The 14,605-nt window shown below is 37.1% G+C and overlaps 1 protein-coding gene across 15 annotated transcripts in view; it reads left to right on the forward strand.

Moving 5' to 3' along the window:
• DLGAP1 (DLG associated protein 1) overlaps window positions 1–14,605 on the forward strand; it is a 419,363-nt gene that overhangs the window by 274,321 nt on the left and 130,437 nt on the right. For 13 of the 15 annotated variants that reach the window (XM_080581951.1, XM_080581942.1, XM_080581947.1 and 10 more), the window contains one exon: window positions 3,451–4,476. In XM_080581951.1, coding sequence (XP_080438077.1) covers window positions 3,523–4,476 — 954 coding nt within the window. In that variant the 5' untranslated portion in view covers window positions 3,451–3,522. Of the gene's footprint in view, window positions 1–3,450; window positions 4,477–4,520; window positions 5,464–12,376; window positions 12,998–14,605 lie in introns of those variants that run through there. The other 2 variants (XM_080581945.1, XM_080581946.1) reach the window with 2 other exon arrangements.

The raw sequence follows: 14,605 nt of genomic DNA on the forward strand, positions 1-14,605 counted from the left end.
AAACAATGCATGCTTTTTGAAAAATACTGATGGAACTGGATGAGACAGTAAAGTTTATTTATGCTAGAAATGTTTGAACATATTAACATATTAAAGTGGGGCTGAGGTGTGAGTATGATTTAGGTACTGTTATTTTTATTTTTTTCCGTGAAGAAGAATTACCCACTACATACTTAAGAGAAGCACCACTCATTCCTTCACTGCAGAGCACATCATACTTGTTCTTTCTGTACTTCAAGGTGCACCTTGGGACATTCTTGTTTGTTTTTAATTCATTCCACTTTCAGTACTGTAATAGCAGTAATGTAACTGAAGTAAAACAAGGCTACAATCTAGTTAATTCTCATGGTCTTTTATCACAATTAGCACATGGTAAATTCAGGGTTTATCCCTCAATAAAGGTTTTCCATGTGGTTGCAGCAGAAAAACTCTCATAATACATACACCAGTATAAGAGTTGGGAACAAATGTTTTTTACTCTGAATTACAATGCATATCTTCTGTGTTTTTCCCTGCGTTTTTTCCTCTCACTCCTTTTGGGTAAGTCATCCTATCTATTTTCTGCTTTTTTCTCCAGCACTTCCTCATGGAAGATTCATTGACAGTTCAGATTCAAAATTGGTGTAGAACTAAATGTTATCTTTTCTCTTAAACATTTCCACCATCCTACATGCCATGCAAGCTCATATAGCAGTGTTTAGCCAAGTTTGTTATATATACCTCCACAATTTACGGAAAACCCATCCTTTTTTCTCTATAGCAGATAAATGTCACTTTTCATAAGCTTTTTCACTTTTTAAGACTTCTTGCCCATTCTCCTTAGCATCCATATTGCCAGTCCACCCAAAACACCTCTTGTAACATTGCTGCTCTCATCAGTCAAACCATACCCACAGCTTTTAAACCATTTTGCCTTCAAGATGTTCCAAGCTGTTCTGTCCCAACCTATAAATCGGGTTGTTTCTTGTGTTTCCTCAGCACAGCCATTCTGCTTCATCAATATATTAAGACAACATATTCTTATTTTTTCAATTACATTCTCTGTACCTGTCATGACTTCACTATTCTGTAAATTATTGATCCTTTGGTAGGCCTTGTCTATCTATGCTAGTTTTCCACAGCATAAAAAAATGAAAAATTCATAGCCGTACAGATAACAAAAAAACGAAAATATATCACTGGTTCTGGGGATGACCCACTTAACTGTACTTCTGCGTCTTTCTCATGTCTTTGGGGCAAGTTTTTACTATTTTTATCTTATATGGCACACTCATCTATTGTTAGCCTTAAGATAATCAAGATTAATCATCTTGAGGGCTGTTTCATGATTGTTAGTGGAATGAAATAAAAATTAATTGGCTGAAGCCTTGCTCTCACAAACATTCAAGTATGGTAGATATCTATTCACAGATAACAGAGATTGGAGGATTTTGATTTGGTCTTTATATCATTTGGTGGTATTGTTCTTGAGTGGATATTCTTGGTCAAGCCACATTGAGCAAGAATAAAAGATCATCAATGACCATCATAAGATCATCATAAGATCATCATCAATGATTCAAGTAATGGATTTACTACTACATCCTTTTGGATGTTCTCTGTTACACAGTCTAATAGATTGCATTTTTAAAGGAGTTGGTAGGGATATAAGAACTCTTTAGAACTGGCAGATTTTACACTACAGGACAGTCACTACAGTATAATTGACAAGGCCAGCTCTCTGGACACACTGTTTTTCTTCTTTTAAAAGTGCCTCAGACCATGGCTCCTTAGTCCTCTTCAAGTAAGCCAGTGAACTAATGCATTTGGAGTATTTCAAGTGCCTTTTGTGGTATTTTGAAAACTGGTTTTAGAATTCAGGGTCTTCTGAGAACGAACATTTTCTGCATTTCAGGAATTCAGTGAGGGGGAGTGAAATGAAGGACATCCACTCTAACTTTGAAATATATTGAAAAAGCTTACCACAGATTCAGGAGAAAATACGAAATATGTTCTGATGAAATGTAAAGTAGGTTTTCCAGACTGACATCAAATTAAGCTATTTTAGAAAACTTAATTGTTGCCAATTTGCCAGTAGGTACAATGTCTACAACCTGTTAAAACACGAACTGTATCTGAGAGAACACTGAAAAAACATAGGGGAAAGCTTCTTGCTATGCATGTCTGTTCATACTCCAGGAAAGATCTTAAGGCTGACATTTCTGGTAGTATGACTTGATTAGCCATTCTGGAAGGGAATAAAGTATCTGAGTGACTCTCATTCCAGTTGTGTGTAGTACAACAGGGCATACTCTAAAGTCTCCCGTCTGCTCACCAGGAGCTGAGGTAGTACCACAAGAATGGTTTAGCACTTCTGAAACCCTGTAATTTATGCATTAATAGCTCAGAGATTGCAGTAACAGTTGTGTCCAGCCTTTTGCTGGTGGTTGAGCTGAAATGAGGCTATCTGGCTTCAAACTATGCGTTTATTATATCACATGTGATGAAGATTTTCTTTTTCAACTAGCTGTAATCAATAGTCTATAACATTGCGAGTAACTTCAGGGCCAAATAACTGCAAGTGGATATTAGGTGTTGAAATCCCTTACACTGTTAAAGCAATGTACGAGTGTTATCTATACCAATTTCCTTGATGGCGGAGGGAGAAGGGATACCTAAACACTGCTTAGTACTCTGAAAAATTATGGAAAATAAAGTCAAGACAAGCATTATAAGAGGAGGATTTATTTATTTATTTATTTATTTATTTATTTATTACATTTAGGGGTAAGCAAACATTAGATACAACCCCAAATTAATCCAATATTGAACAGCTGGTCTGGCTTCACTTTGATAGTGAAATGTATTGTTGTTTTATTATTAATTTGAAAAGAGCTTACAGAAATCATGTTTTGGTACTGTCTCAAGATACAGTCCAGGTAGGCAACACAGATAAAGTAAAACTGCACTTGAATCATGAACAGATATGCACTGAAGCCAGAGAAAATTTTCCTGTAATTGCACCATGCCTTGTATTTGGCCTAAAGTAACCCCAAAATACTCCATTAGGGATGTAATCTCTTTTAATGCATTTATTTGGTCATGAAAACATGCAGACGATCAATTAAGGGCTCCTAGAAGGCCCTTGTCCGTGAATGTTTTCAGGACTGAGGTTTTAGAGTACAGACAGTGATACTTATCTTGCTGTGTATTAGCAAGCAATGGTGGGTTCAGTATCAGAAAACGTTTCTGCATCTGTGTTCTAGCTGTTGAAAACAAAATCTTTTTGCTTGTATGTTATTTAGGCATCCTGCATCACTATTGGCATGGGAAAGATTAAGTGAGAAAAAGAATCAGAGAAGGTTTATTCCAATTATTTTTGTAATAAGAAAGAATGAATGCTAAAAGTGCATGCTGTTTTCTCTCATCGCTTGAATATCTCATGCCTTCTGCTGTATTTCATTTTTTTAGGCCTTTCTCTGAGATCTGCCCGTTGCATAGCCATACGTATTAGATGACTTTGGGACTTGCTTTGCATCAACGATGAAGGGATTATCTAGCAGCCGTAGTCATCATCATGGGGTTACCTGTGACCCTCCGTGTGACAGTCTGCCACATCACCCGGACAGGAAGCCATATTTGTTAAACCCAGTGGACCCTCATCCTGCAGACCACCCTTACTACACTCAAAGGAACTCTTTTCAGGCAGAGTGCATGGTGCCCTACAACGATCAGATTGCCAGCAGCACATTTCCTCGGAGACATTACAACTCCCACCACGAACTGAAGGACGAGTGTGCTCTGGTTCCCCACGGAACTGCCAACAAGACTAATCGCATTCCTGCCAACCTTTTGGACCAGTTTGAGCGGCAGCTGCCCCTGAACCGGGATGGCTACCATACTCTGCAGTACAAGCGGACTGCCATGGAGCACCGCAGTGACAGCCCAGGGAGGATCCGGCACCTGGTTCATTCTGTCCAAAAGCTCTTTACCAAGTCCCATTCACTGGAGGGACCATCCAAGGGGAGCGTCAATGGGAGTAAAGCGAGCCCAGAGGAGTCACAGACGATGAGGTATGGGAAGCGCAGCAAGAGTAAAGAAAGGCGATCAGAAGGTAAGCCCAGATCCAATGCATCAGGATGGTGGAGTTCAGATGACAACTTGGACAATGATGTTTGCATTTATCATGGTCCCAGTGGGGTCATGACCATGGGAAGATGTCCTGATCGTTCTTCTTCCCAATACTTTATGGAAGCCTATAACACTATTAGTGAACATACTGTGAAGTCATCCAGAAGCAATAATGATGTCAAATGCTCTACCTGTGCAAACCTGCCTGTGAATTTGGACTCCCAGTTAATGAAGAAAAGCTCTTGGTCCTCTACATTAACCGTGAGCAGAGCCCGTGAAGTTTACCAGAAAGCATCAGTTAACATGGACCAGACAGTGGTGAAGGCAGAGACGTGTCAACAGGAACGGTCATGTCAGTACCTCCAGGTACAGTGTGGAGAACTGATTGCTGTTAACTGTGCTCTGCCATGTCACAGGTGTTTGTGGGGGATGGAGGTTTGCTCTGATATTTCATCTTTCCTGATAGATTTCTAATCACCAAGCAAGGGGTAATGCAGCTGAAATTAAAAATAAATGTTTTTTTTTTCTGATTTCAATTTCTTTTTTCTTTTTCTTTTTTCTCTTTTTTTCTTTTTTCTTTCTTTGTCAGCATTCAGTATTTCAAAGTAACAGTTCATGTTGGAACAGGCTTCATTTTTTCATGTGGGAAAAATAAGACCTTTTTGTGTACTTCTTGAATTTATAAGGCAGTCACAGTAGGGGTATAGAGAATGTGATGTTGTAGTGCTTGTAGTTAGCATTACAATGTCAATTAAATGAATGTTACCAGGATACAAATTCTTTGATTTCTGTAATTTCAGGATTTGCCTTCATTTACTGCTTATTTTATTATGAAAGCTTTTGAGACCCTTTTGAGAAACTTTGAGGTACCTTAATACTTTCTCCAGCTGGAAAACAATCTATTTTCCTTTTTGTCATAGCATATAAATTCTCATAAAATACTTATTGTAAAGTGTCCAGATTTGTTTATCTGGCTATTCCTCTTTCTCATGGCTTTGAGTCAAAAATATAAAAGCAAAAGGTTGAAATTATTGCTTGTTCTGATTATACATTTTAGGAGTACATCACCTACTCCCTCACAAGCTGTTTGCAGTTAATACAGCGTCACTATTTTTCACCAGTATTGTATCTTTAAATGTCAAGAATCAGATGTCTGCTCTTGGAGCTATCATACTGCCGGTGAATGTTTGTGGCAGGAACATGGATTAGAAAATATTAAAACAGTTTCATTCTTAGGAGAGCTGTGGATAGCTTTTATGCACTTTAAACGGAGCACTTATGGCACATCTAAATGTATGTGTAAGATGGAACAACGTTGCACAGAGAAGAGAGAAGACCATGAGGAAAAAAGAGGTTTGCTAAGACAATTTGGTTTCATTTTAATGTAGTGGGACTCTTGTCTATTTGTATAGAAACTGTAAGGACTTTTCTCATATGGGTGCTTTAACGATACAGTCAGCTTTCACATTCTGTTGTTTAAGTCAGTACGCAGAAAAAGCGTAGGACTGAGGCATACACATTTAAAAATTGATCTTAAGAGGTATTATTGAATGATATTCAAAATAATTCTGAATGCCATCATCTGGGATTCTAAGCTTTACATGTAAAGAAGTGGATCGGTGTATTTTCTATTAATTGCTGGGAGAGTGGGGTGTGAGGACAGGGGGGTAATATGAGTGCTAACAGTATGTTTACAGCTGTGCATACGGACTGGGGAGGGACAGAGGTTTCAGAATAGCCTAAGGTTACAACCTTTTCAGATTTGTTGTATTAAGTCTCTTTTGTCTGAATTCTGTGAGGGACAAGAAATTGTTCCTTTAGAGTCAATTGTTGTGATTACTTTGGACCTTGAGATTTCTTTTGTTGATGTTTTTGTTTACTCTTTCTTCGATCTTCCTCTCAGGCTTTGATAAAATAGCTGACAACTCAGTATGTGACCAGATGGCTAGAAAAGAGCAAAAAAACTGTGCCAGCATCAGCTTTAAACGAACACCTCCATAGGGACTTTTAGACAATGTTTAACTGATGGGAATAGACCCTTGAAGTGGAATTAGAGGGCATTATCTGTGTCTGTATGAAAATATGTCCAACAATTGTCAAGGGCAGGAATTAAAATAACTAATTTCTCACTGTGTTTCTCATACTGTTTATGTTCTCACTCGTAGTTTTGTTTTAGTTTTCCATTTCATTTCATTTCATTTCATTCCATTTCATTTCAATTTCATTTCATTTCATTTTTTCTAATTGTATGCTTGCTTGTAAAAGTCAGAGAAATGTAACTGGATTGAAATTTTTTTTAAAAAAATAAAATTTGAATCGGGTTTCAGTTAACATTGGAAACAATACTCATACAGAACAGGGTATATTTAAGGGAACAGGTCAGTATTATTATTCTCTCCTGGCAGTTTAAAAAGATATCACATGGGCATAGATAGTAAAAAGTGAGTCTGTATTGCTGAATGCATCCCATTGCCTTCTTCTTCATTGCATCACTCATCTTTTTATTCTACAAGCCCTCTAGGGCTTGGACTTTGTTTCCTTTTGTGTTTCCCCAGTGCCCAGCACAATGGGGTCTGGAACATAATTGAGGCCTTTTGGCTGTCCTGCCAGATGAATGTGTGTTAACAACAGCAGAGTATCACTCTGTCAGTGGGCTGTAGCAGTATTCAGAATATCTGTTGTTTTCTTGGTGACCTTCTAATCATTGTACCAAAGGGCTGGTGTCCTACATTGTTAAAACAATTAGAAATGCACTAAATGAGATAAAAGCTATTTAGCTGCAAATTCATGACAGTACTGGACAACTCTGATAATGACAACAATTAATACAATGCTTCTTTGTTGCTTTATTTAACTCATTAAATGTTAAATAGATGCTCTTATCAACTCGCTTGTAATTTAAGTCGTTGTTTATAGCCCAGGACATAAACTCCCTGATCCTTGAAAGAAGTAACTGTTTTGCTCACAAAAACTGTTCTTGTGGTAGTATCTGGATACAACAAAGGAGTGATGTTTTTTCCAACTTGGGGTACAAAAACATTTTCTTTGTCCTGGTAGCTGTGAGTCTATCGGAGATCACAGAAAAATAGAGTTCATATTTGCTTGTAACAGCTTTTACCACTGAAGTATCTGGATGAATTCTCAGTGTAAAGACATGGAAATAACAAACAATTATCTCACTTAGTGTGATATTTTCCACATAACCATTCTGTGAAAGGAGCTGGCAGTAGTTCACGTTACAGATGGGCTTATTTCTCATAACTTGGAATTTGGACTGAGTGCAGTGTCCTCCCGCATCACACAGTCTTTCCTTAACCCGGGAGGCTCTGCTTCCAGCCCAGGTGCTAAGGTGCGGTGTCCAGCCTCTGAATTCAAGGGCAGAGAGGAATCAGGAAGGCTTGGCTCCACTCTGTGCTTCTCTTATCTCAGAAAGGGTTATTGGTTCCTTAAAGACAGTGAAGTAAACCTTTTCCTCTCAGCGGCATTTCAGGGATGGAGTTCTTTTTCTCTCTTCTCTCCATTTCTCCTTTCAAAAATAAGGATCTGGACAGTAGAAAGATAAAGTCCTTTATTGAGCTGTTTCTTAGTTCAAGAAAAATATTTCTGTTTGATCCAGATTTGCAATCGGACTAATGTGAAGGAAATTGAGACGGACCTGTGGTTTTCTTAAAATTCTTCTTCAAAATGGTTTCCCTGCCTTGAGAGAATAATCTATAAAGCAGTGGATGGCTTCCACTTCTGTGGTAACTTCACCTTTGGAATAATTAACATTAAGCAAAAGTATAGAACATGAAATATAAGCAGACACCTTTTTCTGAAAACAATAGGGCCTAAATACACTGGTAGATATTTCTGACACTTTTGTTTCACTATGAATTCATGATTGTTGAAGTTAATAGAGTATCAAATACACTGCATAGTTTGTCTCTAATTATAATTTTGCTCTTCATTATTCCCTGTAATTACTATTCCTGTAGTCCTTAGTCCATTTGTTAAGAGATGGAGAAGAATACAAAAGATGACATTTTTTGTATTATTCCTCTTTTCATCTAATGTGGGTCAGTCATATGTTTTCTTCTGACCCAATTTGATGAGACTGAAGTCAGTTGTGTCAGATATTCAGGGCTGAGGAAGGAAGTTTACTCCGGAAAGCTGAAGTGAAGTAGGTGGGGACAACTGTGCAGTCATCTGAGCTCTGCATTTGCATCAATAACCCTTTGGTGGGAGAATATGGGAAATACTATAAAAACTGTAAGCCAGGTTTCGGGGTGTGAAAAGCATTTCCTGGTTTTTCAGAGACTGGATCTGGTGGCGAACAACTCCGGTTGGTACAGCGCTCATTTTCCTATGGGAAGGTTGTCTGTAATGTGCAGTGTGTCCTGTAGTGTTAAGAAACTGATATAGTTAAAGTGACTTGCTTTCCAGTCTTGGCACAAGGCACTTCCATAGTTTCTTAGGATATACTGCTCATTCCCAGCATCTTTCTGTTGTCTGTGTCCATGGGTGGCCAGATACAGGGTATGGCCTCATCCCAAATCAGGATACTAATAAGGATCAGGATCTCTCATGTGATTTGTTAATGCGGCATGTTAATTGCAGTGTGTTTGTCTTTATGTCACAGAAATTTCTTAGGTCTGTTATATTGGGCTTAACTGGGCAAGTTGATCTGCATTTTTTGCTGTTCTCTACTTTTTCTTTACTTGTGTTGTCTGTGTTTCTGTCACAACTACCATATTCAAATTAATCTTTCAATATATCCTTGCATATATATGGACGTTGCGTTTTAATGTCCACCAATACTGATGAATATTTTCATACATCTGAAGACCTGCCTTTTTCTCCCATATTCTGATATAAACTAAAAATAGATGAAGCATGTATAATTACCCCTGTGATTTGCCAGTCAGATCTACTAGGTATTATCAAGTCTAAGTTTTGAAGTATTTCACTCAACTCATATGATACATATTTCTCAGTAAAGCTAGTGAAACCATTTAAACAAGCAATTTTGAAATAAGATGTCAAATGTTATAACATTTTCTGGGTGTATTCCAGGTAACAGAATAATCATGAAAATATTTATAAATTGTTAAATGTTCATGATTTCTTAATAAACTAGTAAATAGCCACATTAAAACTGAAAAAATATCATTCATGTACAGCTAATTTATTTCCGTTTTAAAAGTGCTGAGGGATGGTTAACATGAATAATGAATAAAGTTATGCAATTTGGGGACTATTAGAATTATAAATAGAGCAAAACCAACTTTATATATGTATATATTTTAAATATATATATACATAAATAAAAATAATTCTGATAAGCCTACGTATTGGTTATTTAGCCTACCTACAAACCTTCTACCTACAAGATACTGGGAGAAAACCTTAGCAGAATATTTCAGTATAGCCATCTTCTTCATCCTCTCAGTCCTTTAATTTACTTTTCTAAAAAAATTGTCAGCTGAAAGAATGATGAGAATGATATTGCTACATATTTCACCTTAACAACTGCTATGTTCTCATTCAGTTAATTAAAACCTGAACTGACCTTTGGCATCTGAGTAATGGTAGAAATGGAGGCCACCTAAATACTAAGTGAGTTGTTCTATGGCAATGTCAGTACTTCACATTTAGCTGCAATTTTATCTGCTCATGCTCCTTAAGTTGGCATTTTTCTATCCATTGGTTTTAACACCATTCTGTAACTTCTTAGTATTGAAAATACTGGCACTGATATTATTTTTTCTAAATTAACTTGAAGAATTACTTTTGGTTCATTCTGTTAACATCCCTATGTTCTCACAGTGCATTCATTAATGAACATAATTCTGTCCGCTGAATCTCTTTTTCGTGTTGCTAGCATACAGAATAGAGGATTTAGCAACATACTTGTGCAACACTATGTTACATAAACTGTTATTGTAAGAAACATTTGTGAAAGTTATGGATGCACTTAAGCCAGCAGTTGTTATCTACTACAGTTCCTTTTGGTATAAACATGGTTAAGACTTGATTCAGACCTGGAGTTGAGCCTTTCTGTAACCTTAAATATCTGGAGTGTTCTAATCTGATTATTTTCATTAAGTTCACTGGGAAATAAATAAATAAATAAATAAATAGATGAAACTCTGCCAAAATCTTCAAAACAAATTCAGTCCAGCAAATAAAATCATTTCAATCTGTATCAGAGTTCAAAATCCCTAACATTTCTTATGGAGACTTGCACAGTAAGTGGGAAAAAAAGCTCTGAGTGGTGACATGCCTTCCTTATTCAGTGCGAAATAACAAGGAATATTTTTCCTACATCCAGCTGTTGATTTTTTTGTTTGTTTGTTTGTTTCAAGAACGGAATCTGTAGCACAGATCTTGAGTGGGGAATACCACCGTGACAGAAGAGTGGTTTGAGCTGGGGGCAGCTGGCAATGGTCTCTGCTCAGCTCTGCAAAGTCTCCTGCACTGTGCTTGTTGTGCAGCTAAGCTTCTGTCTAGTAACGAATTAAACATGAACATGAGTCTGTTGTACATGGTTTCTCCTTTCATCTGCTTACCCTGAGTTTGTGCAATGGACTGTCTTGTTTGGGTAGAAGGTGAAGAGATTACGTGACTTCTGATAAATAAATATTTCTCTTACCAAAGGCTAGGCTATGTGCCATAAAGTTAGATAAGACACTGTGCCAGCTTTGATAGGCCAAGGCTTCCAGAGACCTTAAATTGTCTCAGATTTTTTCATGCAAATAAATTTCTGACTGATTTTGCTTTACTGACATAAACCCAGCCTGCTGATAGTTTGTTAGAAAATCTAGATTTCCTGTACTCTAACAATTCAGTTTCTAGTGGAAAAGAGTCGAGACCGTGACCTTGATTAGCCACTGAGATGCTAGAGCAAAGGTGACACTTTGGGGTTACTGAGACATACTATTACGTTCTGAAACCAGTAAAATTTCCTTAGAGCTGAATAAAGACTTCTTACCCAGATACATTTCACTGTTGTAATCCAAAATAAAGCACTGTGGACATCTCAGTGAAGTCTGGCCATTGTATACTAAAATATGACTGAAGCTAATAGCCAGCTGGAGATAGTAGGTTAACTGCATTACTTACAGTCATTGCCTGTGAGAGTGCGACATTTGCAAAGCATCAGAGATTATCCAGTTATAGTCAGCCAACAGAAACAGCATCAGGGCTGTTTCCCTCAAAATACACTCTCCACCACATCTGTTCCTCTTCCAAGGATTTCAGATTCAGCTACATGTTCTCCATCCACGAGCCATTCTCCTGCCAGCTTGACACCGCGCTTGTAGTTATATGCAGTGAAAGAAAGGTAAAATGACATCTCCTTTAACAGCATTGGCTTTTGATGCTAGCTAGTCACTGTATGCAGGAGCTGAAGTGAGTAGGGAGAGTGCTGATTCACCCCAAGGAAGTTATCTAGCAGTGAAAGAACATTTTTCCATTGCCAGTCATTGGAAGTGTCCTTTCAAGGACTGGTATTCACATTAGCAGTCGTACTGTAGGTTCTCATTGTCCTTCCTGGGTGAGGAGTGATATCTCATTTCAGCCAGCTGAAACTGAAAGCTTGAAGGGTTTAGAGAAAGATGAGGACTAATGTTTGCCCCCTACCACAGAAACAATAACATCCATGAGTACCAACGAAGTAGTTTTAATCTGGGGTCCTGGCCTTGACTCAGGCTCCACGATCTTCAGTTGTTTTGTTTAGCTAATAGAGGTGACAGCTGTTTGTCGTCCTTTCTGCAGAATATGTTTGGGAGTGGCAAAGTTGCAAGGCCCTTGGCTGTAATCATTGGGTCCAAGTGGCCCTCTTCACTCTCGGTTGGACTTCTATGTGTAAAACAGCAGGAGAAAATTGATTTTGGAGTCAAGTCAGGACTATCTGTGGAGGAGACACAAATTCCTCTCCACAAGACAGACTGAATCAGATTCACAATTTAGTGGTCAAGGCACCTTTTAATGAATGAAAATGATAAACTGTAGCAGTACTTGAAGAAGTTTGTCTCTTGACTTACCCCATGAGTACTCCTACTGCCTTTTCAAACTACCATTACGGGAAGGAAGATTACAGTTCGTCACACTGCTCATTCAGGTTTGATGCAAGTTGCAGGCACTCAGGATTGAGGCAGTAATGTTCTATCTCAGGCAGGTTCTTTGTCCTGGCTATTAATACTCTTCATGTAAAACAATATGAAGATAAGTCAGCTAAATTAATTGAATTTATAATAGAACCTGACTGCTGAAATTGTACAAGCTAAAGCAAGAGTTACTGCAGATATTGAACTTGTTAAGTTTGTCCTAAATGGAAGCAATGTTCTCGTCTGCCTTTTTGAAAACTCTTGAAGCTTGCTAAACATATATTGTTCGAGGCTTGCAAGGTTGCCTTGTTTTTTTGTGTACTTCAATGATTCTTAACACATGCATGTTGATAGACTGAAATGCTGCTTATCTTTATTGGCCTGATTAATTCAATATTCATGAGTGCTAGGAATAGGCTTAGTAAGTGGAAGATAGCAATTGAAACTTCCTTAACAACACACAGAAGAGGCATAATAACGGCTAAGAAAACCAAATTGCATGGGTTTGAAAATCTGCACTGAGCAGTCATTAAGCATTGTTCTTCAGTTGTGTGATTTCATTTCATTAAGTATTTGCATACTAATAGAAAGCTAAAGTTACAAGTCTACTGCTGTGAGCAATGGTTAGCCACTCCCTTCCAGTCCTTGTGTTTACTTCTATAGTCATCCACATTGCTTTGGCAAAGCACAGGGAGAAGCTTTTATGCTTTCAGCTGCAATAAACCAAATCAAACCACAGATCAATAATGAACTTAATTTGCTATAGAGACAGTCTGTTTGCTATTTCATCCAATAAGGTAAGTTAAGAACAATTCTGGGCAAAAGGAAGGAAACTAGAGATATTAGATATTCTAATTTTTGTTAGAGCTTGAATTAAAAAAAAATAATAATAATGTTTTCTTTACCTTTGTCCTTACATGCTAGGTTTATTTCACATGCCACTAACTGTGAGCTGCTGAGATGAATGTTTGGAAACTGTGGGGCCAGTATACCTGTTTGCTTAGTTTCTTTATTCAAGGTCCTAGATTATCTGTTAGAAAAATCCAGTTCCTTCGTATATTTTAAAAATAAATTTAAAAAAAATAAAAAAAAAAATGACCACTCAATTCAGCCTGGCTAACAACAGCATAAACACTTCCAGAGGGCCATAAGTTTAGTTAAACATCAGGATAGGTGACCAATACACTAAATGAAGCTGAATCCAGGTAAGATGTTGGCTGGTGGCAGTGTTATCTATATAGTCTGTTCTGTTTAGAAAAACATCTTATATCTACCATTTAATCAGAAGAAAGAAAATATAGTCAAACTTAGTTTTCATACTTGTAACAAACATTTTATTTCCAGGTATATGTTGAAGAACTGAAGTCATAAATTCAGTAAGTTGCCTGGCTCAAAGGCCATTGCTGAACGTTTTGTATGTATTTCAAGTAATAATGATTTTCTATTTCAGTGGGCTTTTATGTATGATTAAAGTACATTCTTGATTTTTAGGTGTGTAAAGAAAATTGTATATGATCTTAAAGACTAGAATTAAATGTTTCCAGGATCTCTATTACTTCAGTACTGTGAATAATAATAGTCCTATTTTAATAAAAACAATGATGTTCATTGTTAGATCTGAGTTTAGTTCTTCCCCCTCTTTCATGAGAGTAGAAACAATCATACGAGTCATGTATCTGCTTGATATTCTGATAGTGAAAAAATGAAATTGCCAAGGTAATTGGATAACATGATTTTCTTAAAAGCATGAAACAGCTTTATCTCAGGTATATCAATCTTAATGTCATTAATCCTCCAAGGCAGTTGTTATTGTGCATATGCACTTGCGTGCAGCATAGTGTGTGACCTTGCAAGTTATAATGTTGGACATTCAAGTGAAGTTCAATAGTTCAAAGTGGGAAAATTTGGGCAGACTTCCTGACTGAAAAAAAAAATAAAAAAGTTTCATATAGATACTTCTCTCAGCATTTTCCAGATCAACAGAAGGAAATATGCTACAGTATGTTCAGTATCACATGTATAGAAAAAGAATGCAGGAAATAATGTGACCAATTTTATTTTCCTAATTTGTTTTCTAGGTAGGGTTTTATATTTTTCTTCTTTCCCATGATACAAACACTTCTGTTGTACAGTAAATTGGATTGTGTGGTATAAGCAGCTACAGCCATTTATATTAGCCACCAAAGAAAGCAACTCTGAAAATCAGGTCACTTCTTTTAGCAAGTATTGCTTGAGGTATTTGTATTTAGACACAGAAGTATAAAAATGTTGGCATTATTTTATGTTTATATTTTCTAAACAGTAAAATAGTTATAATAATAGGAAATGTTGAGCTTAAGTGTTGTTTGTCTTACTCAAGTAATAAACAGACAGTGCTCTGAGATCCTTTCATAAAAAGCATTATA

This window comes from Anser brachyrhynchus, assembly GCF_964034855.1.
Source record: "Anser brachyrhynchus genome assembly, chromosome: 2".
In the NCBI taxonomy this organism is placed as follows: Eukaryota; Metazoa; Chordata; class Aves; order Anseriformes; family Anatidae; genus Anser; species Anser brachyrhynchus.